This window comes from Phascolarctos cinereus, unplaced genomic scaffold (assembly GCF_003287225.1).
Source record: "Phascolarctos cinereus isolate Bilbo 61053 unplaced genomic scaffold, phaCin_HiC Scaffold_4;HRSCAF=312, whole genome shotgun sequence".
Taxonomy (NCBI): domain Eukaryota; kingdom Metazoa; phylum Chordata; class Mammalia; order Diprotodontia; family Phascolarctidae; genus Phascolarctos; species Phascolarctos cinereus.
Genome location: NW_027555847.1, coordinates 463,709,465 through 463,735,417, shown reverse-complemented (window position 1 = coordinate 463,735,417; position 25,953 = coordinate 463,709,465). Strand labels below are relative to the sequence as shown.

Genomic DNA, 25,953 nt, shown 5'->3' with positions numbered 1-25,953 from the left:
GTTCTCCTGCCTGTACTGAGCCACTCAGGGATCCTAGAATTGGTACTTGCCTGCTCTACCCCCTGGGGTTCAGGATTGGCCCCTGATATGCTAAGGTGGGGCTTTCCACTGGCTTGCTGGGATGTCTCCCATTCTGTACTGCTCCCCCTCCCCCAGAGCAAGAGGGGCCTTTTCCATTAATCCCTCAAGCTTCCTGGGCTACAGGATTGCTGCACTTTGTCTTTCTGCTGGTTCAGCTGTTCCAGGGTTTTTCCTATGGTGATATTTTTTGGGCCTTCAGAGGTTGATGCAGTAAGTTGAGAGCAACTTACTTTTTACCCCGCCATCTTGGCTCCCAGAAGCAGAACAGTGCTTTGATTTCTTATTCTGAAAACTGCTTTTGTTTCACTTGACCATTTATCAACTGGAGAATGACTCATATGTTTTTTAAATTTTACTCAGTTCTTTATATATTTGAGAAATGAGGAATTCATTAGAAAAACTTTGCATAAAGTTTTTCTTTTCCCCCTGTTTTCCTTTTAATTTTGGCTATATTAGTTTTTGTTTGTACAAAAGCTTTTTAATCTCATGTAATCAAAAATATCTATTTTGCTTCATGTGATCCTCTCAATCTCTTGCTAGGTCATAAGTTCGTTCCTTATTTATAGATATGTCAGCTACATTTTTCTCTGTTCTCCAAATTTACTTATCATATCATACATATCATACGTATCAACCTTTATGTTTAAATCATTTTTCCATTTTAACCTTATCTTGGTATGTGGTACAAGATGTTAGTCTATGCCTAGTTTCTTCCAAACTGCTTTCTAGTTTTCCCAGCAATTTTTGACAAATGTTGAGTTGTTACCCCAAAAGCTTGGAACTTTAGGTTTATCAAATCATAGATTAATATGGTACTTTACTGTGTATTGTGTACTGTTCTGCCACCCTGTTTCTTAGCCAGTACAAGATTGTTTTGATGACTATATGATGATAATGTAGTTTAAAATCTTGTACTGCTAGACTGACTTCCATCATATTAGAGGCTTTTTCTGCATCAGTTGATATAATCATGTGATTTTTGTTATTGGTCAGTTATACTGATGGTTTTTCTAATATTGAACGAGCCCTGCATACCTGGTATATATCCCACCTGGTCATTTTGTATGATCTTGGTGATATATTGCTGTAATCTCCTTGCTAGTGTTTCATTCATTCATTTGTTTATTTATTGCATTGATATTCATTAAGGAAATTTGTCTATATATTTATTTTTCTGTTTTTGCTCTTCGTGGTTTAGGTATCAGAGCCATATTTGTGTCATAAAAGAAATTTTGTAGGACCCCTTTACCTATATTTTCAAATAGTTGAAATAGTTTTGGGATTAATTGTTTGTTAAATGTTTGGTAGAATTCACCTGTAATGCCTTCTGGTTCTGGGTATTTTTCTTACGGAGCTCATTTATGGCTTTTTCATTTTTTTTCTCTAAGATATGGTTATTTAAATATTCAATTTCCTCTTCTGTTTATCTGGGTAGGTTTTTTAAATAAGTATTCATTAATTTCACTTAAATTGTAAAGTAAGTTTTACTGCTATATAATTGGGCAAAATATCTCATAATTGTTATAATTCATCTTTGTTGGTGGTTAATTCACCCTTTACATATTTGATGCTGGTAATTTGGTTATTATCTTATTTATTTTTTGAAAAAAATCTTATTTATTTTTGAAAAAAAACACCTAGTGGTGTTTAATTAGGAATTTTAAATTTGTTCTTTTTCTAGTTTTTTTTTTAACTCTCCTGACCAGTTCATTGATCTGCCCTTTCTTTTATTGATGTATACATTTAGAGGTACAATTTCCCCCCTAGGCACTGTTTAGGCTGCATTCCACAAATTTTGATATGTTATCTCATTGTTGTCCTCTTTAATGAAATTGATTATTTCTGTGATTTCTTCTCTGACCCAGTTACTCATTCTTTAGAAGATTTTTTAGTTTCTAATTAATTTACAATCTATGCTTCCATAGCCCTGTTTTTAATGTAACTTTTATTACCTTTTGGTCTGAAAAGGATACATTTAATATTTCTGCTTTTCTGATTGCATCTTGAGGTTTTTATGCTCTAGTACATGATAAATTTTTCTGAAGGTTGCATTTACAGCTGAGAAAAAGGTAAGATCCTTTTTATTTCATTCATTTTTCTCCAGAGGTCTATTATAGCTAACTTTTCTAAAATCCTATTCATCTCCTTGACTTTTTTATTATTTATTTTATGGTTAGATTTATATAGCTCTGAGTGGGGAAAGTTGAGCTCCCCCACTAGTACAGTTTTACTGTCCATTTCCTTCTGTAATTTATTTCTCTTTTCTTTAAGAATTTGGATGCTATACCCTTTGGTGCATATATGCTTAGTATTCATATTACTTCATTGTCTATAGTGCCTTTTACCAAGATGTGTTTCCCTTATATTTGTTTTTATTTAATTTTGCTTTTGCTTTGTCTGAGATCATAACTGCTGCCCCTGCCTTTCTTATATCAGTTGATGCATAATTTATTCTTCTACAGACTTTTATTTTAACTCTGTGTGTGTCTCTTTGTTTCAAGTGTGTTTCTTGTAAAGAGCATATTGTTGGATTCTGGTTTTTAATTTATTGTGCTCTCCACTTCTGTTTTATGGGTTAGTTTATCACATTCACATTTACAGTTATGATTACTTATGTCTGCATTTCTCTCCGTCCTATTTTCTTCTTTTTATCACTCTCTAACTTTTTTTAAAATTCTGTCCCTTCTCTAAAGTCTGTTTTGCTTCTGACCATTGCCTCTTTTTATCTGATCTTCTTTTTATTACCTCTCTTTATCTTATCTCACTCCCCTCCTACTTCCCAGTTGTGTAAGATAGATTTCTATTATCGGTTTGGTGTAATTATAAATATGTATACATGAATATGTATGTGTGTGTGTGTGTGTGTGTATACATACCCTTTTTGAACCAATTTACACGTGGTTAAGTTTCAAGTATTGCCTGTCTCCTCGGCCCCCCTCCATTTTCCTCTTCATTATAAAAATTCTTTCTTGTGAGCTTCTTTTATACGAGATAATTTCTCCCATTATTCTCCTCCCTTACCCTCTTCTCTCAGGGCATCCCTCTTTCTTGTCTATTTTTTAATATCATTCTGCGTCCTCTATGTATAATCATGATGTCCTAACAATGATAAAGTTCTTAGAAGGTACTTATATCATCTTCCCATATAGAAATGTAAACAATTTAACCTTATTTTTTTTCATGTTTACCTTTTATTGCTTATCTTTAGTCATATATTTGAAAGTCAAATTTCGTATTCAGCTCTGGCTTACTCTGGATTACACTCAGCTTTGCTGGGTAGGTTACTTTTGGTTGTAATGCCAGCTCTTTTGCTTTCTGCAATATCATATTCCAAGTCCTCTGCTGCTTTGTTGTGGTGGCTGCTGAAACTGGTGTGATTCTTACTGTGCCTCCATGGTATTTGAATGTTTTTCTTACTGGCTGCCTGAAGTATCTTCTCTTTGACATAGAAGTGCTAGAAATTGGCCATAATATTCCTGGAAATTTTCATTTTGAGATCTTTTTTAGGTGGTGATTAGTTGATTCTTTCAATTTCTGTTTTACCCTCTGGTTCTAGGATATTGGAGCAGCTTTCCTTTCAGGTAGTTCAATAATTCTAAGATTATCTCTCTTCAATTTATTTTCCAGGACAATTTTGTTTTCCTGATGAGGCAATTCACATTTTCTTCTATTTTTTTTTGTTTTATTGTTTCTTGATGTCTCATGGAGTTATTAACCTCCACTGGCCAAATTCTAAGTTTTAAAGAATTATTTTTTCAGTGAGGTTTTGTACCTTTTTTCTTTTCAACACAGCCAGTTCTGATCTTTAAGAGTTATTTTCATCAGTGAATTTTTGTACTTCTTTTTCTGTTTGATCAATTCTAATTTTTAAAGTGTTATTTTCCTTAGCATTTTTGTGACTTGTTAATTATCTTTTCATAATTTTCTTCCTTTGATCTCATTTCTATACTTAATTTTTTCTCTTCCCCTCTTATTTGATTTGAAAAAATCATTTTTTAAGCTCTCAGGAATTCTTGTTGGGCTTGTTTCCAATTCATTTTTTTTTCCCTTTGGGGTTTTGCTTATAGCTGTTTTGACTTCATTGTCTCCTTTTGAGTTTGTTCTTGATCTTCCTTGCCAACAGGGTAGATTTTTATGGCTAGTTTCTTTCTTTCTTTCTTTCTTTCTTTCTTTCTTTCTTTCTTTCTTTCTTTCTTTCTTTCTTTCTTTCTTTCTTTCTTTCTTTCTTGCTGTTTCCTCATTTTTCTAGTCTACTTCTTGATTCTTCATTTTATGTTAAACTTGGGCTCTGTTCCCAACAGAAGTGGGAAGAGGCACTGTCTCAAGATTTAGCCTTTTTCATACTGCCGTTTTCAGAACTAGTTCTGGGGGTTTGGAAGTTTTCATTTCTTCTAAGTTGGTGTGATCTAGAGAGAGATGTGGTCACTCCTCTCCATGTCTGCACTCTCATCCTTATCCAGTATTTGCCCCTGATCTCTTGGAATTACAATTAACATAGGAGCTTCTTGGGACCCCTGCTCTTTTGGGTCCAGAAACAATATGGTTCCTCAGTGTTTTTGAACCCTTGTGACCTAAAGCAATACTGTTCCCTGCTACTCCTGCTACCTCTTAACCACAAGTGCTCCTTTCCACCTTTGAACTATAACATAGAAGTGGGTATACGCCAGGGGTGGGGAACCTGTGGCCTCAAGGTCACACGTGGCCCCTCTAGGTCCTCAAGTGCAGCCTTGGACTGAATCCAAACTTCATAGAACAAATCCCATTAATAAAAGCATTTATTCTGTAATACTTAGATTCAGTCAAAGGGCCACACTTGAGGGCCTAGAGGGCCACATGTGGCCTTGAGACTGCAGGTTCTCCACTCCTGGTGTAGGCAATGGATATGTCCAACAGTGTCTGGTCTTGGGTTCAGTGCTAGTATTAGGGTCCTCTGTAATTTTTTTTCTGACCAATTGCCAGGTCCCCTTACTGTCTCTGGCTTGAGAACTCCTGAAGCTTCTGCTGCTTCTGTTGCCATCATCTAGTCCCACCACTGGTGTTTTATCCATTTTGGCTCTGGCTGAGCCTTGACTCCTGTGTCATAAATCTCTATTCCTGATGTCTAAGTTGCCTTAGGCTTGAAGAATGCCTCACTGTGATCTTTTGTTGATTCTTCCACATCAGAATTTGATTTCTTTTCAAGTTTGGAGTTGACTTTCAGGAGAGCTCAGCTGAGTGCTTCCTCTACTCTGCCATCTTGGTTCTACTCCTGGAAGCCTAAGGTGGCTTAGAATTTTATGTATAGTTTTTGATACTATTTCTGTATTGTCTTCAGTAATCACTACATTTTTAACTTAAAAACTCTTGTACAATTTTCATGTATTATTTACTGCAGCATGTAATTTAAAGTTTTAAAACCATCTTTTGTTTTTTTTTGGTAAATACAAATTCATGAGTTCTTTTATACTTGTCTTTTTAAAAAATTTTTCTCCACCTCTCTACTTTCTTAATTCCAAATTTATTATTCATTTTTTCAGAGCTTCTAACACTTTAGGCAAGTCACTCACCCTTTTTTGTCCTCAGGTTCTTCATTTGTAAAATAAAGGGGATACCATAGTTGGTCCTTGAGGTCTTTTGCAGCTTGTGATTATGATCTCTCTAATTTGTTTCACTTATTGAGATATATTTTTTTTAAGTGAAAGCTCTTTTATATCTAATAAAGTCCTTCTGCATTCCATCTCCTAAAGAGCCACACTATATAGCAGAGAATTTTTAAAAAAGAGGAAATAAGTTAAGAAAAATTAATCAACACATCAGCTGAATCTGAGAATATATGCAGTGCTTCACCTACATAGTCAATACATCTATGTAGGAGAGAAAGAGTTGCATTCTCTTAGTTCTTACTTGGGATCCAGCATGGTGATTATAGTTACATAACATTCAGTTTTGATTATTTTGATCATTTCTGCTTTTATTCTTTTATTCTGCTTTTATACTGTTTTTCTTGGTTTACTTTGTATCATTTTATAAAAGTTTTGTGTTTTTCTCTGTATTCATATTTCTTTCTTATGGCACTGTAATATTCTGTATCATAATTTGTTTAGCCATCTTCCAATCAATTGGTACCTACTTTGGTTCCAGTTTTTTGCTAATATAAGCTGTTTTAATTTTTTTTTTGTACATGTGGTGTCTTTCTTGGTCTTTAACCTCCTCAGGGGCATATTCTTAGCAACAGGATCTTTAGATCATGGGGTATGGACATTTAAATTACTTTTTTAGTATACTTTCAAATCACTTTCCTATGTGGTTGCACCATTCAGAGCTCCACCAGTAGTTTATTAGTGTTTGTCTTTCTAGAGCCCCTCCAACATTTGTTATTTATATCTTTTTAATTCCTTGATGAATATTCTTTCTCACATGAGTGTCTTTCCCCTCTATTACTTTTTTAAAAAAAAAAAACCTTTGGATAGACTGCATGTGTCTCATTTCATGTGAACCAAGGTACTAGTCCAGCTTGATCCAGGCCTAGTCTGTTTTATCTGGTATAAATCCAACTTGATCATACCTGGTTTTTAAAAATGCTATAGGTCTTATTATTTTTTTACCAGAATTTTAGTTAAAGATTTTACTACCTTGGAGTGTCTGTCAGGCACCAAGTTGTTTTTTCTCTTGTTAATCATATTTCTTCTTTGAGAGTTATGACTTCCATCCTAGCATCTTTTATAGTTCATTTATCTTTTCATCCATTCTGCTATTTCTTGCTGTTGTTACATTATCCCTAGGGTATCTACATAGTTTATTGTCTTGCCTTCTGTTTAAATTTAGGATTTTTGGTTCACCTTGCTTTAAAGTATAACTTTTATTCACTGTTGTTTTTTTAAAGAAGTCTTCTGTCTGTGTAAGAGGTTGATTTGCTTGATAACTGTATTTATGCCTAATATTTTTAGCCTTTTCCATTCAATTCCCAGCAGCTTGGAGGCTAGGTTTAGATAGGAAGATATGTGGCATAGTAGAAAGGGCATTGGGCATGAAGTCAGGAAGATCTGAGTTCATATCCTTCCTCAGATATTTAATAGCTGTGTATACCTCAGAAAGTCATCCAACCTTTCTCAGTCTCAGATTCCTCACTATAAAAGAGATTTAATAATAGCTCCTACCTCACAGTGCTATTGAAAGAGTCATATATAAAATGCTTTATAAACTTGGTCCTGATATGAAGACTGGGTTAACGGAAGGTACTTTAGAGGGTACTGGGTCTAATCCTTTAATTTTATACATTAGGAAACTGAAGCCTAGAGAGGTGAATTGATTTGCTTAAGGTCACACAAGTAGTAGGAGGTAGAGCCAAGATACCCACAGAATCGTTTAACTAAAAATTCTGTGTTTTTCCAGAGTACAATGATGTATTGACGTTTTTGTTATGGCAGATTGTTGCTTTCATTTCCTCTCATGAATTAAGCTAAGGCCGCTTAGCTAAAAAACTTACACTGTTCTCTCTGATGATATTAGTTCCTCTTATCCCCACTACTTTTTCTGGGCCCTCTTCATACTGGAGCATCCCTTTTGCTCTGATTTAGATTACAGCTGTTTCTGGCAGAGCTCATGTATCTAATAGGAAAGCACCAAATTAAGGATTCTCTTTTAATCATTCCCTTCATAATATCAGGCCCACAGGAAGACATATCTCTTATAAAATGCCCCTTCTGAGAAGCATCTCATTTTTCAGGTACATGGAAAGAAGTGATCCATGGAGGAAGTGGTCCATGGGAGGGACTAGCCTGTAATTTTTTTTTTTCAGAGAGAATGACAAATGTTGCACCAACTCTGATATTCTTCCTAATTGTGGGTGTCCCTTGCCCAGGGAAGTGATCTCTACTAGTCCAGAAGATTGAAAAAAGCATCCTAAATGCTCTGCATTTTACTACCTTTCAATATTTTAGGAAGATTATTCGAATCAAACTAGGCTTTCAGTTCCCAGTACTATTTGTTTGCTCTGCTATGAGTAGGGGTTGTGTCTTCAACATCTGAAGTGCTTATGTCCTGAGATCTGCCTACAATTTACCTAAAGTGGGTGGAGAATTTCAATTCAACAGACATTTATTAAGTACTTGCAGGTACAAGCTAGATACTAGGGATGGGTTCAAGGATAAAAATGTGCCCTCCAGCTGCTTGTAAGTGCTCTGCCAGGAGATAGAAGATATATACAGTCATATAAATACAACTTACATTCAGAGCTCAGAACCCTCCCCTCAAGCTAAGTAGGACCATGTTTGGATTTGAATTTTGTAGAGTATGTGTTCTGGTATGTCCACATGGTATTGTGAACCTTAGGTTACAAACTCTTAAAGAGCAGAGACTATGCTTATTATTTATCCTTGTGCCATGCCCAGAACAGTGCTGTATTGCAGAAAGTCACTTGATAGATTATTTAGATGAAGCTTCTCTTAATATCCATCTTATAGGAACAGGTGGGCATATGAAATTGAATTTTAGTCATCATTTACATACTGCTGATGTTAGAACTTTCCGTGGGAGACTATTCCCAAATTATTCTGTACGTGATTTGTTTATATAGAGTTGTTTGCATATTGTCACCCTCATTAGATTGAAAACTCCTTGGGAAAGCAGAGACCGTCTTCTGCCTTACTTTGTGCCCCCAAGATTTAGCAGAGTGCCAGGATTATATTGGGCACTTAATAAATGCTAATTGACTGTTTGTTTTTATACATTTAATGTTTGTTACTTTCTAAATACATTCCTAGTAATACAACTTAGTTTATTATTAGAGTCTCATTTTAATGTCATTGAAGGTTGGTGGTTCAGTAGTGATTCAAGATGGACTTGTGTTAACTGCTGACTCAGACACATTTATCTGTCTATCCAACTATCTGTCTGTCTATCTATCTATCTATCTATCTATCTATCTATCTATCTATCATCTGTCTTTCTATCTCTGTCTCTATACACATATTTATATATGCATGTATAATATGTGTGCTATATTATGTTTGTGTGTATATATATATGTATATATATATGTATATGTATATATGTATATGTATATATATATCAGAACTTCTTCCCTTTCTGATCATACAGATCCTCAGTAATGCATTTTATGTCAGTTCTCTAGTATGAATCAGTATTGACAATATGCCTCTGCTCGCTCATGCCCATTTTGTGTCTTTTTGTTGTCCTCTGGGTCATGTGCAGTTTTGATTATTTCTGAGGCTGTGGTGTTCCATAATTCACAACCATATGGTGTCACAGGAGACTATTGGTTTTTTAAAGATGGGGTTTTGTGTAGAGGAGCAGCTTGGGAGAATTGAAAGCACTGCACAGTTTCTCTGATGTGATCTAATCCGACCTCCAACTCTGTTTAATTCTAGTCCTAGCTAATTGTCTATGTTACAGTGTCTCTCTAGGATCCTAGGTATAGTTAGATCAATAGAACATTTAAGTGCTTACTTTGGGTCAGGCCTGGTGTTAAGCACTATGGATGCAAATCCAACCAAGGAAGACAATTCTGGCCCTTAAGGAGCTTACATTTTAATGCAGGGGAAAAGAAATAAAGGGGAAGTAGAAAGTGGGAAAGAGAGAAAGTCTGCTATGACAAAGGCTGTCCTTTGTGAAGTGATTTTGGGCAAGGTAAGGTTCAGGCTCAAGTAGCAGAGCCGGGGGTGGTTTCAGTGGTGGAGTTCAAGTCTCCTGCCCTAGGAGTTTTAGATGAGGGCAGGACTAGAGTCAGCATGATTGGGAGATGGTATCACAGAACTGAGGTGGAGCTTTGGATTTGGGCAAAATAAAATGAAAGCTTCCTTATTGGAGGATGATGGCCACTGAGGACAATGCAGTTTCGAACTGGTGAGCAGGGATGGACTCAGCTATCTGGCTCTGCCTGTTTATTTTTTTTTTTTAACATAGAAACACTTATACTATCTACAATAAGGAAAAAGAAAAAAATATCAGTGCTATTTTGGTATACAAACTGATTAGTAACATTTTGCATTTCTTGTGCCTTATCAATCTCTGTTGTGCTAGTTGCCATGATTTAAAAGGAAGTAGATAGAATATGCTGCCATTGTGTGATTTATAATCTTATCAGGGAGAGAAAGGGTATACAAAGGACATAGAAAAAAATTACAAATTCCGAAGCAACAGAAGCAATAATAAGATAATTGTGGTAGGAACTGTAGAATTATTGATGAGTTCTCGTTCCATATTGAACCAAATGAAACCACCTTATTCTGGCATTCTGGGCCTTTCACAATATTCTATTTAAGTTTGTCCCCCATCACTTAACCTCTTTATGTCTCAGATTTTTGAAGCTAGAGAAAGGGGGTTAGACTGAATGACTTCCAAGTTCTCTTGAAGCTGTAAATCTAGGATCCTATAACCTCCCTGACCATCCTGTCCTGTCTGCCAATAAACATTGATTGACTACTGCTTGCTAGACACTGTGCTATGTGTTGGGAATACATAGAAAGCTGACAGTCTCTGCCCTCCAGGAGTTTACAATCTAATGGGAGAGACAACTTGCAAAAAGCTGTGTGAAAACAGGCCATATACAGGAAATAATCAACAGAGGCAAGGCACTGTAGTTAAGAAGGATTGGAAAAGACTTCCTAGTGAAAGTGGAATTTTTGTTCAGACTTGCAGGAAACCAGAATAGCCACAGGCATTCTGTGCATGAGAGGCAGGCAGAAAACGCCTGGAGTTAGGAGATAAAATGTCTTTGTCTGAGGTGTAGAGGAGTGGAAGGTGTAAGAAGACTGTAAAGGAAAGGGGGAGGCAGGTTATGAATGGCTTTGAATGCTAAGTAGAGGATTTTATTTTTTATCCTGGAAATGATAGGGAGCCGCTGGGGTTTATTGAGTGGGGGACATGGGGTACAGAAGGGTCAGACTAGCACTTTAGGAAAATCAATTTGACAGCTAAGTGGGGGATGGACTAGGGTAGAGACAGATTAGTGGCGAAGATACCAGCCAGAAATCTTTTGCAGTAGTCTAGGTATAATGTCATATGGGCCTGCAACAAAGTGGTAAAAGTGACAAAGGAGAAAAGGAGACGTATACAAGAAATGTTCAAGCAAAATCAGCAGGCCTTGGCTACAGATTGGTGATGGCAGATGAGAGAGAGTGAGGAGTTAATGATGACATGTAGGTTGCCAGCCTGAGTGCTTGATAGGGAGGATGCTGGTGCTTTCAACAGTGAGTTTAGTTTTGAATATGTTGAATTTAAGATGTCTACAGGACATCCAGTTTAAGATATCTGATAAGCAGAGAGGTTAAGGCTAGACAAGTAGATTTGAGAATGGTCATCAGAGAGATGATAACTGAATCCATGGGAACTGATGAGATAACCAAGTGGAACAGTGTAAAGGGAGAAGAGAAGATGGCACAGGATAAAGCCTGATGGAACACTGACTGTTGGTAGGAGTGACTTGGATGAAGATCCAGAAGAGAAGAATGAGAAGGAATGGTCAGGTAGGTAGGAGGAGAAATAGGAGACAGCACTGTCATGAAAACCCAGAGACAAGAGAGTATCAAGGAGAAGAGAGTGATCGCCATTGTCAAGGCTATGGAGAGGTCAAGAAGGATGAGGCTTGAGAAGAGGTTAAGAGACTTGTCAATTAAGAGATGATTTGTAACTTTGGAGAGAGAAATTTCAGGTGAATAGTGAGGTTGGAAACCAGACTATAAACAATTAAGAAAAGAATGAGAGGAAAGTAAGTGTAAAGGTACCTATAAAACTGGTATAACAATTCCTTGCCCTCCTGAATTTAGAAGACTGGGCCAGATAATCTTTTTAGGCCAGATAATCTTTTTACAGTTTTGAGATTTGTGATTGGATGTAGGAGTTAAGAACAAAAAAGAAAATACATTGATGAATACATGCAGGTTTTCAGTACTATAATTTTTTGAAATGTATTTTGGCACCAAGGATTGATTGGTGCCTGATTGGTGACAACTTAGAGTGAATTATCTACTTAGAGTGGATTATCATGCTGACCTACTCCAAAAGAATAATCATGACTTGTTCATCAATTCTTCAATTGATGGACATCTTCTCAGTTTTCAATTCTTCACCACCAAAAAAAGGAGCTGCTATAAACATGTGGATACTTTGAACAGGGACTTTCTTTTTCCTTTCTTTCTATCCTCAGCACTTAGCATATTGTCTGGCATAGAGGCACATATTAAATGCTTGTTAACTGACTGACTGACAAACAACCGTCACTCTAGGGTCATCACTCCCCTTATAACTACCCACCTCCATCTCTGAGAAGGGGAGACTAATTAGGTTCACAGCTTACTTAGCTCACTTCCTACAAAGCATTTGTTCCACCAAATTCCAAGTCTAGAAGTTCTTCTCCCTCACAGCCCTTAGGCTTACGTCCCAGGACCTTGGCTTCTCAGGGCTTCCCAGCTAGACTGGTTGCAACATCTGGCTTAGAATACTGGGTTCCAGGGGCCCCATGGCTTAAGCTTCCTTTACTCCTTTCACCTAAGTCTGAAAAGAATAATAGAAACCAACCCAACCCCAAACCCATTTCTGGGGACCCACCTGATTTGGGAGAAGAGGAAAGTGGCCCTCAGGCCCTTCTCTTTCACAGCGTGTTGTCCATGCCCTAGACTCTACTGGAAAGAAAGAATGCCTTGAGAGAGATTTAAAGATTCAGACAGTTCAAGATCCTCAACCTGGAAAGAGTCTGCTCCCATTCATGTGATAAACAAGACAGAATGTCCACACCTGAGCCAGAAACAGGTCTCTGGCATTATCCATGTGGGTGCCTCCATTTTAGGTGGTCTGGGCATGAGACGAATCTCTGTTACATTTGTAATGTTCATATAAGCTCCCCATATAAAATTAGTTAAAGCCACTTTGAAGTTGTAAGCATTGAACAGTAGGTACTGACTACAATTTGGTCAACAGTTTCTCCCTCTTCCTTTCATGCTGCCCCACCCCATTTCTTGTTCTCTGAACTTTACCTCCTCTTCCTGCTCTGGAGTTGGTCATGATCACTGGTGAGAGCTCATTACATCTAGCTGGCTCCAACCACCTCACTGTACCATTTACTTTCCATACCACTGTATGGATACCTCATCTCCTCCCTAACTCTACTCCCCTCCTCCTTCCCTCATATCACATTTGTCACCTCTTGCTCTCTTACTTTGGCAACAGTAACAAAATCAAGACTACCATTGCTTCTGGAAAGAGTGTGTCAATAATTTATTGCCCTGTGGCTCTGTTCCCCAATACTATGACTTTATCCTTCTATGGATATCAGTAGGGAGGGAAGGAGCTCTACATGATTTTTTTCCTTCCTTCCTTCCTTCCTTCCTTCCTTCCTTCCTTCCTTCCTTCCTTCCTTCCTTCCTTCCTTTCCTTCCTTCCTTCCTTCCTTCCTTCCTTCCTTCCTCCTTCCTTCCTTCCTTCCTTCCTTCCTTCCTTCCTTCCTTCCTTCCTTCCTTCCTTCCTTCCTTCCTTCCTTCCTTCCTTTTCCCCCAAGTTATAGATTTAGGAAATGTGCAGTTTAACAAATTGCAAACTTAAGTTTTATGATTTTTCTTCTGGGGTAGCTCAGCGTGGTCATTCACTCTAAGTTGTTAACATTAATTCCACCTAATGACTATAACTTCCTAAGGGGGGAAATATATTTAAAAACATAAATCATTCCTTTGACAAAAGTGAATTATTTCAAATAACAGGTAGCAGATTTATGAATCATATATGTGAGAAAGAGAGTTTACAGTATTATCCATATTGAATACTTCTATGTAGTGACAGATTTGTAGTTCATAATTAATGATTCATGTAAAGCTTGCTCTAATTTTTTTTTTTGGTAAATGTTTCAAATCTTAATACTCATAGGGAAGTCTCTGACTTTTCAGTATGTCATTGCAATTGCTTTAAAATGCTTGCTTGTGTCTGAGTTTCTTTTATAGTTATAATTTGTATAATTCTGCAATAAGCTATTTCAGTGTCCAGCCAGACTTTTCAGAGGTCTTAACCTGGGGTTCATGAACTTGTTTATGTATTTATTTTGGTAACTGTATTTCAGTATAATTGATTTCCTTTGTAATCCCATGTATTTTATTTTATGCTTATACAGGTTCCACCATGTCAACCCCCCCCCAACTTCTCTACCCCAAATAAACCTCTCCATACAATAAACTCCTATCACCTCCCAGATTAAATACAGAATCCTCTGTTTAGTGGTCAAAGCCCTTTATAACCTTTCTTCCTTGCCCATATTTCCAGTGTTCTTAAACCTTCCTTCCTGCCATGGACTCTTCAAAGGCCTCCTGGTTGTTCGGCCAACAAGACACTCCATCTCTCAACTCTGAGCATTTTCTCTGGCTGTCCTCCATGCCCACAGTGCTCTCTCTGCTCACCTCTACATTTTGGTTTCCCTGGCCTCTTTCAAGTCTAAACAAAAATCCTATCTTCTACAGAAAGCCTTTCCCAACCTCTCTTAATTCTAGTGCCTTCCCTCTTTTAATCATTTCCTGTTTATCCTGTATATAGCTTGTCTGTACAGATTTCTTTACTCGTTGTCTCTCCCATTAGATTTCAAGCTCCTTGAGGGACTATTTTTTGCCTCTTTTTATATCCACAGAGCTTAACACCACGTCTGGCACAAAATAAATGTTTAATAAATGTTTGCTGACTGATTGACATTTAAAAACAATATCAGAAGGGCTCCATAAATTTTCCCAGAATGCAGAAAGGTCTGTAACATAGAAAAAGTTAAGAACCTCTCTCATATGGTACTTATGGTTCATTTAATTAAATAACTATGTATTGCTCATTAAAGTCCTAGTACTAGAAAGGCAAATTTATTAGTGGCTTCTTGTCAGAAGATAATGTTTAACCCATTAGCTGACCTGTAGTCAGATAGTTAAAAAAATTCTTAAAAATCTATTTAGAATAAAGATATTTATCTTTCTGTATACTACTTTTGTAAAGCTAACGTGGTGACATTTTGCGAAATGTAGAAATATCAGTGAGCCATAATTATTGTTTCTCTCAGAATGATTAAAACCTATTACTATACTAGGTATAATAAATTAGGAAGAATTATATTCAGTATATATTGCTTGTTGGATTCCAACTGAAGGTAATCTTGTTCATATTTGCAATTAGACTTGAACTTATAGTAAAAGTAATATGTGATTGATAAATATAAAAAACATAATTGCATCTTATATATGGTATAGTGCATATATAATACTTATATATTATTATAAATGGCATCTTATATATAAAGTACATACATACATACTATATATCTATATCTATATATAGATATAGATATATATAGATATATAGTATAGTACAGTGGTAGGCTAACAGGGCAACTGTAGGCTAACTACAAGGCTGTGCCAGTCAAGGGATTTGGATGCCCAAGAGTTTTCTCTGCCTAGCGTGCTTGATCATTCTAGCTCTCCCTGCCCTGGTTCACTCTTCAGACTGACATCCTTAATGTGTGGACTTTGGTGATCCTGATCCTGGCCTAAGACTTTGACTTTGAATCCTTCATTGCTGCCTTTCTTTATGTCTTAGACATTGACTTCTGTGTGGATTGCAAACTCCTTAGCTTGACCCTGATTAACCCCTCTCCAGCTGCATGGAAGGAAGAGCCAAAGTCTTCCCTATGACATCTAGCACTCCAACTTAGTAAAAATAAAATGTCTAAGTAGTATTCAGGATGTGAACTCCTACATGTGGCTTCTATCACTGAGTCGAGGAGAACACTGCTGGAACATTGTTAAAAAGCATTTATTGAGTGAAAAGTAGGGGCATGTTTAAAGTGGGAACTATCACATGAGTATATCTTGGCCTGTGGTACTTATGATGGTGTATCTATACTGACCAAACATTGCTTAAAATGTATAGTTTTTTATAGGTCTGTGGCTTCACATTTTTAATCATTTCCTCCTGCTGAACTCATGAAAATAATGAATAGTTTAAATCCTGGTGAATCAAAGGTACACTGAAAATCTGTGTGGCCTAAAATGTAAACACTGAATGAAGGAAAATGCTCTGAGCAGTACTATTAGGATTACATTTTATAGACAAATCTGAACATTATGAGCCAGTTTCTCTGGCTGTATAAACAACTAATTGAGAATTAATTAGGCAATGTGGAGACTACATTGAGTATTTCAGGATATGTTATGAGGCTATCCTGGAATAAAATGGCCCTTCTGAAAATGATCAGTTTATTCTAGTGTTATGAAGGACTTAACGCAAGTTTCAAGGAAATAACTTACACAGAAAGTCAATATGGCATGGTAGAAAGCATGCTAGCTCTATAGAGTCAAAACGCCCAGGTTCAAATCCTAGTTCTGATGCTTACTAGCTGTGTGACCAAGTATAAATTATTTAAAGCTTTAGGCCTTCAGTTCCCTTGTCTGTAATATGGGGTTACTAATAGAGGTGAGGGAAGCGTTCGGCTTGTCTGCAGAGAGGAATTAGTGTGAACTTAGAAGGTAAAGAAGTTTAATGAAGATGAGATGAGCAACCAAGAAGAATATAAAAAGCAGCATAATCTTCAAAGAATATTGACAGGATTGCTAAAACCCAGAACAAACTGAGACTAGTGAGGCTAAGGATAGAAAAAAACTTATTTTTAATTATTTTAAGCTAGATTAGAACCAATAGAAGGAATTGAAACAATAATGAATCAACTGTTAATAAGTCTGGGAGGCAGAAAGGGGCCTTCTTCTATCAGCTGTTGAGTTTGCTACATCTTCCAGAAATCTATTACAGTCCTTAGGACTCTTAAAATGTAAATGAGCGAAACATTTCCCAAAATTTCAGTTGCTATATAAATGTGAGGTACTATTAATACCGAGCACAATATATATCAAACTATGAGAGTTGCCTTATTTTTTAAAAATATTACTTAATTTTAATTTAATTTAATTTTTTAAAAAATTCACTTACCAAGCATTTATTTTTCTCTTCCTTCCCCTTTCTACCCATTGAACAGAAATAATTAAAAAGCCCAGAAGAGTAAAAAACCAAACAAACAGTTGTAATAAGCATAAGATGACATTGGCTAAGTCCAAAAATGTTTGCCTCATTCTATGTCTTGAGTCATCACCCCTCTATTAGGAGGTGGGTGGTGTGCTTCGTTTTAAGTCCTCTGGAAACATAGTTGGTTGCTGCATGGATCATAGTTCTCAAGTATTTAAAAGTTGTTTTTTTCCTTGTCATGTTCTTATATATAACTTAGAAGGTGGCAGTAGAGAGCATTACTCAGCCACAAACCCTGCCCTGGTTAATTCACTGTCCCATACAGCACAGCTGCTATTCCAATTCTGTTCTTTCCTCTAGCCTCTCATTCTACCCTCTGTACAGAGAGAGAGCCCTCAAGAATGAAATCATGAAAATATAAAGAAATATATCTAATGAAGAAAGGCAAAATTGTCCAAAGAGGCAATTATGTCTGCACAGGGCACTTAATGATGAACTTAGATGAAGAAAAAAGAAGTGTAGATAGACATGGATTGATAGATTGTTAGATGTATGATAGACCATTTATTTAGAACTTATGTGCCAGATACCGTATTAAGTACTGGAGGTACATATATTGTTTTTGTTCAGTTATGACTGACTCTTTGAGATCCATTTGGGATTTTCTTGGCAAAGATACTAGAATAGTTTGCCATTTCCTTTTTCCAGCTTGTTTTACAGATGAGGAAACTGAGGAAAACAAGGTTAAGTGACTTGCTCAGGGTCAAGCAGCTAGTAAGTGTCTGAAGCCATATTTGAACTCAAGAAGATGAGTCTTCCTGTCTCCTGGCCTGGCACTTTATCCACTACACCACCTAGCTGTCCATGGAAGTACATATACAAGCAAGTCCCTGCCCTCAAGAAGCTTATATTCTTATGGGGGAACTCTATAAATAAAGCAGGGTTGGAAAGGGTGTAGGAAGAGTACCCATTTGGAGATGGTCAGGAAGTGAGGTGGAGGCCTAGGTCTGGGCCTGATGACCTGAAAGCTCACCTACAACAGTTCATGGTGATTTTGGAGGTAGAATACAATGTTCTGATGGGGATGACATGGCTGAGAAGTGAGATGAAGGCCTAGATCTGACCAAGCTAAAGAAAAAGCTCACCTATTTAGAATTCATTTTGGTTCTAAGAATGGAGTCCACTTTGGTTCTAAGAGCAGTGTCCATCTGCTAATTGCATTTGTGAGGAGAGTACCCATACTGATTAAGTTACAGATCTCTCATATATTGAAGTATGACAGTTTCTGCTTCGTCAACAGTAATTTATATATTTTTTTCTCATTTGTTTCTTTGTTAGGGTTCCAACATCACAGATACCTGCACTGAAATGCTAATGTATGGGGTTTTGTTGAAAATTTCTGCAGGAAATATACAAGAACGGGTGTTTTTTCTTTTTGATAATCTTTTGGTATATTGCAAAAGAAAACACAGGTAAGTCACTAACTTCTGGAATTACTTATCCATTTTATATTTTCAACCCTAAATATGTACTGTGGCACAACTTAACAAAGGTTTCTTGAAGATCCTCTATTTTGAATTGAATTTATATTTCAGATCCATACTACCTTTGTGATGGTGGACCATAGCCCTTCTTTGTTTTTTTCTTCTTTAATTTTATTAATTTATTCTGATTTATCAATAATCACTTCCATATGCTTTTGAGTTTAAAATTTTTCTCCTCTTTCCTCCCCACCACCCTCCCCAAGACGGCACACAATCTGATATAGGCTATCCATTTACATTCCTATTAAACATATTTTCACATTAGTGAAGTTGTAAGTAAAAATTAAAACCAATAGGAGGAACCATCAGAAAGAGGAAACAAAACTCAACAGAAGAGAAAAAAAATTGCAATTCAACTTTCATAGGTCTTTCTTTGGATGTGGATAGCATTTTCCATCACGAGGCCTCTGGAGATGTCTTAGATCCTTGTATTGCTGGGGAAGGGTTAAGTTTATCAATATTAGTCATCGCACAATGTGGCTGTTATTGTGTACAATGTTCTCTTGGTTCTGCTCATTTTACTCAGCATCAGACCATACAAGTGTTTCCAGGTTTTTCTGAAGTCAGCCTGTTCATCATTTCCATAGCCCTTCTTTGTAATTCCATATCATAGAACATAGACTATAAGATGTGGAAGGGATAGTTAAGATCATTTACTACAACTTCTTCATTTTACATATGAGCCAAAAGAGGAGAAAGTGATTTTCTAAGGACACAGGGGGCAGTAAGGTAGAGAGCTAGAATTCAAATCCAGTTCCTCCAAATCTCAATTTAGCTTTTTTTTCCCCACTTCAATTTCTCCTTTTGATAAAATAGATGCTTAATGGGAAAAATGCTTATTTGATGAAAGTAGAGTAATGCTATTCTTATTAGAAAAGTCATTCATATATTTATATAGTTTTGAATGATGTCAAATCAATAGATCATTGAGTTCTAACACACTTCCTTAGTTTTTTTAAGCTTCTTAGTTAACTAAATGGATAACAGGTTTGGAGGAGTAGCATTATATATTGAGATATATTCATGTGAAGAGATCTAGAAACTTGAGTTGGGAAACATGTTATATAAAGCATTTGGATCAGAACTAATGAAAGGAGAAAGAGAAAGGGTTATTGCAAGCACATTCTACAGAACACCTGGACAAAGGACGAATTTCTGTTTGGAAAACAGAAAATAAACTTGGCATGGAAGAATGATGTTTTGGTCTTGCAGGAATTCAGCTATCCAGACATTTGCTAGGATATTCTCTGCCAAAAACAGAGTAGCAGCCAAATTTTTGACTTGCTTTAATAATAATTTCAGCCTTCAAAGGTAGAAGAAGCCACAAGGGGAACGGCTATTCTGGACTTATTTCTGACCAATCAAGAATATTAAGAAAAAGTGAGGGTTTTTTTGTTAGTCAGACTACATCAACCAAAAAAACAAGTTGCAATGACAGATTGTTATTGTTATTTGTCCTTCATTTTCAATGAGTACCAGTGACATCACCAGGTGACGTCTTGAAGTGCATGTGAATTGGGTTTAAGTTAGGCAGAATTGCACAAAGTCATCAGCCTCTCTCTCTTCCAGAGACATAAAAGTCCAGTGGCAATACAAAAATGGCAAAATAATAATAATAACAACAATGATGATGATGATGATGATGATGACGACTAATATAATTATAGAGGCTGGTGTGTGGGCAGATGGGTGGAAAACCAAGACCTGTCCTTATTTTTGTTTTGACTCAAAATAATTTTCATGTTAGCATGCTAACAAGAGATAATCTTGTGAATATTTTACCTTACTCAGCTTAATTGTCTTGCTCTAATCTTGGTAGACCTACCAGTTGAAAAGAAAATACTTAATCTTAGCTTGGGGCTACTCTGCCTGGTTTTTGACAGCTAAGTATGGAGTCTATGACTAAAGAGCCAGAATCTTACCTTTAACTAGGTGAGGTCTTAGCCATTACATTCTAGTACAATGGAACTGAGTTAGCCAATAGGTGACACTCAGATATATAACTCAGAAGGTGGTAGTAGAGAGCATTATTCAACCACAAACCCTGTCCTGGTTAATTCGTTGTCCCATACAGCACAGCTACTATTCCAATCCTCTTCTTTCCTCTAGCCTCTCATTCCACTCTCTTTTCAGAGAGAATTGGAAGCCCTCAGGAATGAAATAATGAAAATATACAGAAATATCTCTGATGAAGAAAGTCCAAATTGCCCAAAGAGGCAAATAGGTTTGCACAGGGCACTTAATGATGAACTTAGATGAAGAAAAAGAAGTGTAATGAAGATGGAATGAGCAACCAAGAATAGGGAAAAGTAACATAATCTTCAAAGAATATTGACAAGATTACTAAAACCCAGAATGAATTGAGGTGATGCTAAGGATAGGAAAAAGCTCATTTTTATTTATTTGTTTATTTTTAGCTAAATTGAGGCTAATAGAAGGAATCAAAGGAAGAATGAACCAACTGTTAACAAGCCTGAAGTCAGAGAAGGACCTCCTTCTCTCATCTGTTGGGTCTGCTACATCTTCTATAAATGTGTTGGAGTGCTTAGGACTCCTAAAATGAGAGAAACATTTCCTAAAAGCATTAGCTGTTGAGTCTGCTACTTCTTCAAATATATTAGGGTGCTTAAGACTACTCTTTCCTTTTCTTCTGAGCTGAATCCACAGTGTAATTACACTTTTTTTTTTCTTAGAAGAGATTGTTTAACAGGAATGATCAGAATAGGAAATTCTCAGCTCAGTAGCAAACAATACCAATCTAGTAAAAGTTGAACTATGATGGACATGAACCATCGGGTGAATAATTCAATACACAAATCTATTAGTAATGGTTTCCATGCAGTAAAAATGAAATCCTTAGCCACCAATCCAAAGCATACAATGCAGACATTTATTCCTATGAAAAAGATGAAACTGTTTTACTTCTCAGAACCCATTGCACATAGTTGGAGTGCAGCTATGTGGACTTTCTGAGTAGAAAGAGAAGAAAGGAGAAAACAGGATGTGAAAGGTCACAGAGCCAGGTTTTACCAGGAGCTCATCTGTAACTCAGAGTAGATCCAGTGGGGTGAGCAAGGCTGGGAAGGATGGGCCGGTCCGAGTCTTCTTGTGCCACCAGAAGGAACAGGAATAAGAATTAAAGTAGGGTTGTCAGATTCTTTCTTCCCTTTGCAGCTGGAAGGCATGAAGAAAGATCTGTAGAGAAAAATCAGGTCTTGTCCTGAGCTTAGCCCAGGGGCTATTCTCTTTTCTCTAGTCTTCAGAGAATCAAAGAGGAGAAAATAGGAGAGGAGTCTCTAGTAGGCTCACTCTCCTTTGGGACCTATAATCAAGAAAGGAAGAGTAGGAATAGAAATGCCAGGTTGGATGTCCCATAGTTATCTTCCCCCAAACTGAAATTATTATCTTTCCCCCTGGACCTTCCTGTCTTACTATCTTCCCTACTACTGCAAAGGGCAACGCCATCCTTCCAGTCACCCAGGCTTGCAACCACAATGTCATCTTTGACTCCTCACTCTCTCTCATTCCCTCATATCTAATCTATTGCCAGGGTCTGTTGATTTTGCCTTCTTAACATTTAAAATATATATATATATTTTCCCCAATTACTTGTTAAACAGAAAGTTTTGAAGTCCAGATTCTTTCCTTTCTTCTCCCTTTCCTTCTTCCTGCCTGAGACAGTAAGCAGTCTGATATAGGTTACATATGTGCAATCATGTAAAACATTTCCATAACTTCTTAAAATATTTCTCATTATGCCCCTTTCTCCCTCTGATACTGCCACCACCTTGCCTGGTACAGGCCTTTATCACTCTACATCTCAACTATTACAATAACCTGCTGATTGTCTCCTTGCCACACATTTCTCCCCATTCTAGTCTGTCTTCCATTCAGCTGTCGCAGTGATCTTCCCAAAGTGTAGCTAAGGCTATGTTACTCTTCTACTTAGTACACTCCAGTGACTCTGTATTACCTCCTGAATTAAATACAAAATCTAACATGCAGAGCCCATCATAACTTCCCCACCTTACCCCAGTCTTCTTACATCTCACTTCCCAACATGCACTCTGGGATCTAGAGACAGTGGCCTCCTTCTGTTCCTCACATAAGACATTCAGTCTTCCAACTCCATGCATTTTCCCTGACTGTCCTACAGCCTTTCTCATCTCCTTCTTCTGACTTCCCTAGCTTCCTTCAAATCTCAAAAAAAAAAAGACTATCTTCCATAGGAAACCTTTTCTGATATCCCCTAATTATAGTCCCTTCTCTCTATTGATTATTTCTTATTTATCTAGTACATAGATTGTTTGTACATAGTTGTTTGCATTTTCTCTCCCCCATTAGTGAGCTTTTGGAGAGCAGGGACTATCTTTTGCTTTTCTTTGCATTGACACATAATGAATGCTTAATAAATGTTTACTGATTGACTGGCAGGCAGGAGAGAGAGGGAAATCAGAAGCAAAGTCCAGGACAGAACTCCTGAATACCTGCTACCTCTTGTTAAAAAGTTTAATTCTATGTCCCTTCTTATGACCATTTCCTAGGATGATGCAAGACCTGTGTATGTTGAATGCCTTACCAGGTAAACTAATCAGTTCAAGAGGGATAGGGGTTGCACACTCCCCCTCCCTATTGTATAAACAGAGATCTGTCTCCTTTGGGGTTCACAGTATTGAATTATGTAACAATAATAATCATAGTAATAGTTAACATTTATATCACTCTTTAAAGTTTTGCATAATGCTGTCCGTATATTATTTATTTGATCCTCACAACAACCCTGTGAGTTAGATGGTGTTACTATCACAATTTTTTCAGATGAGAAAATAGAACTGAAAGAGGTTGTGACTTGCCCAGGGTCATGCAGCTAATAATTGCCTGAGGCAGGATTCAAATCCAGGCCCTCCTGACTCTCTGTCTAGCAGTCTGTCTCTTATACCATCTGGCTGTCATATCATGATAAGAAGTAATTTACTCAATCTGTGGCTCATTAAGATAATTCTTATGTTGACAGGCATTAGGTGGGAGAGAGACGAGCTTCTGCAATCCACTTTCCCTTTTACGTAGTAAAAAGATATAATCTCTTCACTATGGCATCATGAGAGAAGGATGGTATAGCTTTACAATGTCTTCCTCCCTTGCTTCATCATGGCAGGGAAGGGGACTTGAAGCCTGGACCAGTGGTGGGGTAGCTTTGGCCAATTGTCTTATCATAAAAAAAAGTTTTGTATGTGTCCCTAGCAACAGACCAAGCCTGCTTTTTAAGGGTCAGCCTAGATAAGTATAGAAAATGAATGCATGAATGAATAAAGTATTTGTTAATCACTTACTATGTCAAAAATACTGTGCTAAGTGCTGGGGATACAGATTAAAGAATAAGATACTTCCTGTTCTCAAAGAGCTCACATTCTAATGGGAGAAATACTCCGATGAAAGGCTTTAGCTGCAAGTCTTATGGAAATGTCCCATGGAGTTTAAGGTGCCGGCAGCAAAGAAGAGAGTAATTTTTCTTCTTCCTTAATGTCAGTTCTGCTGGTTAAAAAAAAAATCATATCAATTTCTAATGTTGAACTACTTGAAAATGCCACAGGCATTGATGGTAAGAACTTTCCTTTCTGGGTTTTCGGAAGTGTGGCTGTAGCACCTGTAGGAGCAATCACAAAGCTGTATCTTCACAGGGGTTTTTTCCAGGATGATAATTGTAGGTAGTGGGTTGTAAACATTCCAGAGGCTCTTGGGTTCTGCTGTCTGAGGGGAGAGGGTGGGCAAAGTGATGGTGGTGGTTTGCCTTGTCAGACACACACTGCCTCCTGTCATTTCCTCGGGATGCCCTGCTGTTTCAGCTGGTCTGGCCCACCCATCCTGTGAGTGGCATTTAGTTGGCAGCTGGTGAGGATGTTTGGCCCCTCCACAAGAGCTGCTTTCATGGATGATCACAGTAAGAACTGGATTGGAAGCAGGGCTGGTGGTGTTGGGGACGCTCCCACTCCTTGAGCTGCAGATTCTATTTGCCTGTTGGTGGTAGTTAGTAGGCTGGCTGCTTGATAATGAGCTATTTGTCCATGGCAACCCGTGAAACAAAGAAAATATACAAAATTCCCAGCAATCACGTGTATCCTGCCTTTCTGATTCTTCAGTGGCAGTGACAGAGTTGTAGGAAAAGGGGCAGATACACTTTATAAACCATCTACAAGCTTTGATTTGTTGTTGTTTAGTTATTTAAGTTATGTCCAACTCTTTGTGACCCCATTTGGGGTTTTCTTGGCAGAGATACCGGAGTGACTTGCTATTTCCTTCTCCAGCTCATTTTACAGATGAGGAAACTGAGGCAAACGGGATTAAGTGACTTGCTTGGAGTGACAAAGATTATAAATTTCTAGGGCCAGATTTGAACTCAGGTCATCCTGCCTCAATATCTTGATATAGTCGTAACTCCGAGGGCTATACTGTTCAGGGTTTTGTTTTGTGTTTGTTTTGTTTTTAGCAAAGATAACGAAGTGGTTTGCCATTTTCTTCCCCAGTGAATTAAGGCAAACAGAGGTTAAGAGCCTTGACCAGGGGTTACCCAGCTAGTAAGTGTCTGAAGCTGGATTTGAACTCAGGTCTTCCTGACTCTGGGCCTAGTGCTTTTCCACTGAGCCACCTAGGAAACCACCCTGCTTCCTTAATTTGACTTAGTACTGTAAATGTTAGTTCACTGCCTATTGACCAATAAACGAACACATTCCTAGAGAAATTAAATCATTATTCTTGACATTCTCAATACTAAAGAAACCAAAGAAAATAATGTGGCTGCAGCACAATGAAAGAATGGCTCCGTGGAGACAGAAGGAAATGTGTTGGTAGTAGAGGCTTAATCATACACCCAGAGTCAAGAAGAAACTTTATTTCATGGGCAGCTTGACCATGATTTATTGTAGTTTGAACAATAAGTACTTGCAAAAAGTCACAATAAAAATAATTGCATTTTGAAATTCTACAATGGACTTTATAACACCTTCCAAATTAAAGCAATGCACAAGCTGATATTTAAGGACTCAGGTGCAAAGTTGGGAAAAAGTGAGTATGGGGAGAAATACATAGGAACTAATGGTTCAGGAAAAAGGAATGAAAGAAGCCGGAGGCTTTTGTAGACTACACAGAAGTCTCCCACCTTTACATCATGATTGCTTGCTTTGAAAAAAGAGTTGGTAGGTGTTAGTTATGGCAAATGTCATATGGTAAATACCATTTGTGTTATCTTAATAGCACAAAAATGAAGTTTATTAAATTTTAATTAATATACAATTATATAATATAACAAATAAGTAAATGATATAATGTAATTAATAACGTTTAATTAAATTTTAATTAAAATATA

The 25,953-nt window shown here is 37.1% G+C and overlaps 1 protein-coding gene across 1 annotated transcript in view; it reads left to right on the top strand.

The window, feature by feature from the left end:
* PREX2 (phosphatidylinositol-3,4,5-trisphosphate dependent Rac exchange factor 2) overlaps positions 1-25,953 on the top strand; it is a 382,998-nt gene that overhangs the window by 118,898 nt on the left and 238,147 nt on the right. The window contains exon 7 of the mRNA XM_021002117.2: positions 18,388-18,521. Coding sequence (XP_020857776.1) covers positions 18,388-18,521 — 134 coding nt within the window. The remainder of the gene's footprint in view (positions 1-18,387; positions 18,522-25,953) is intronic.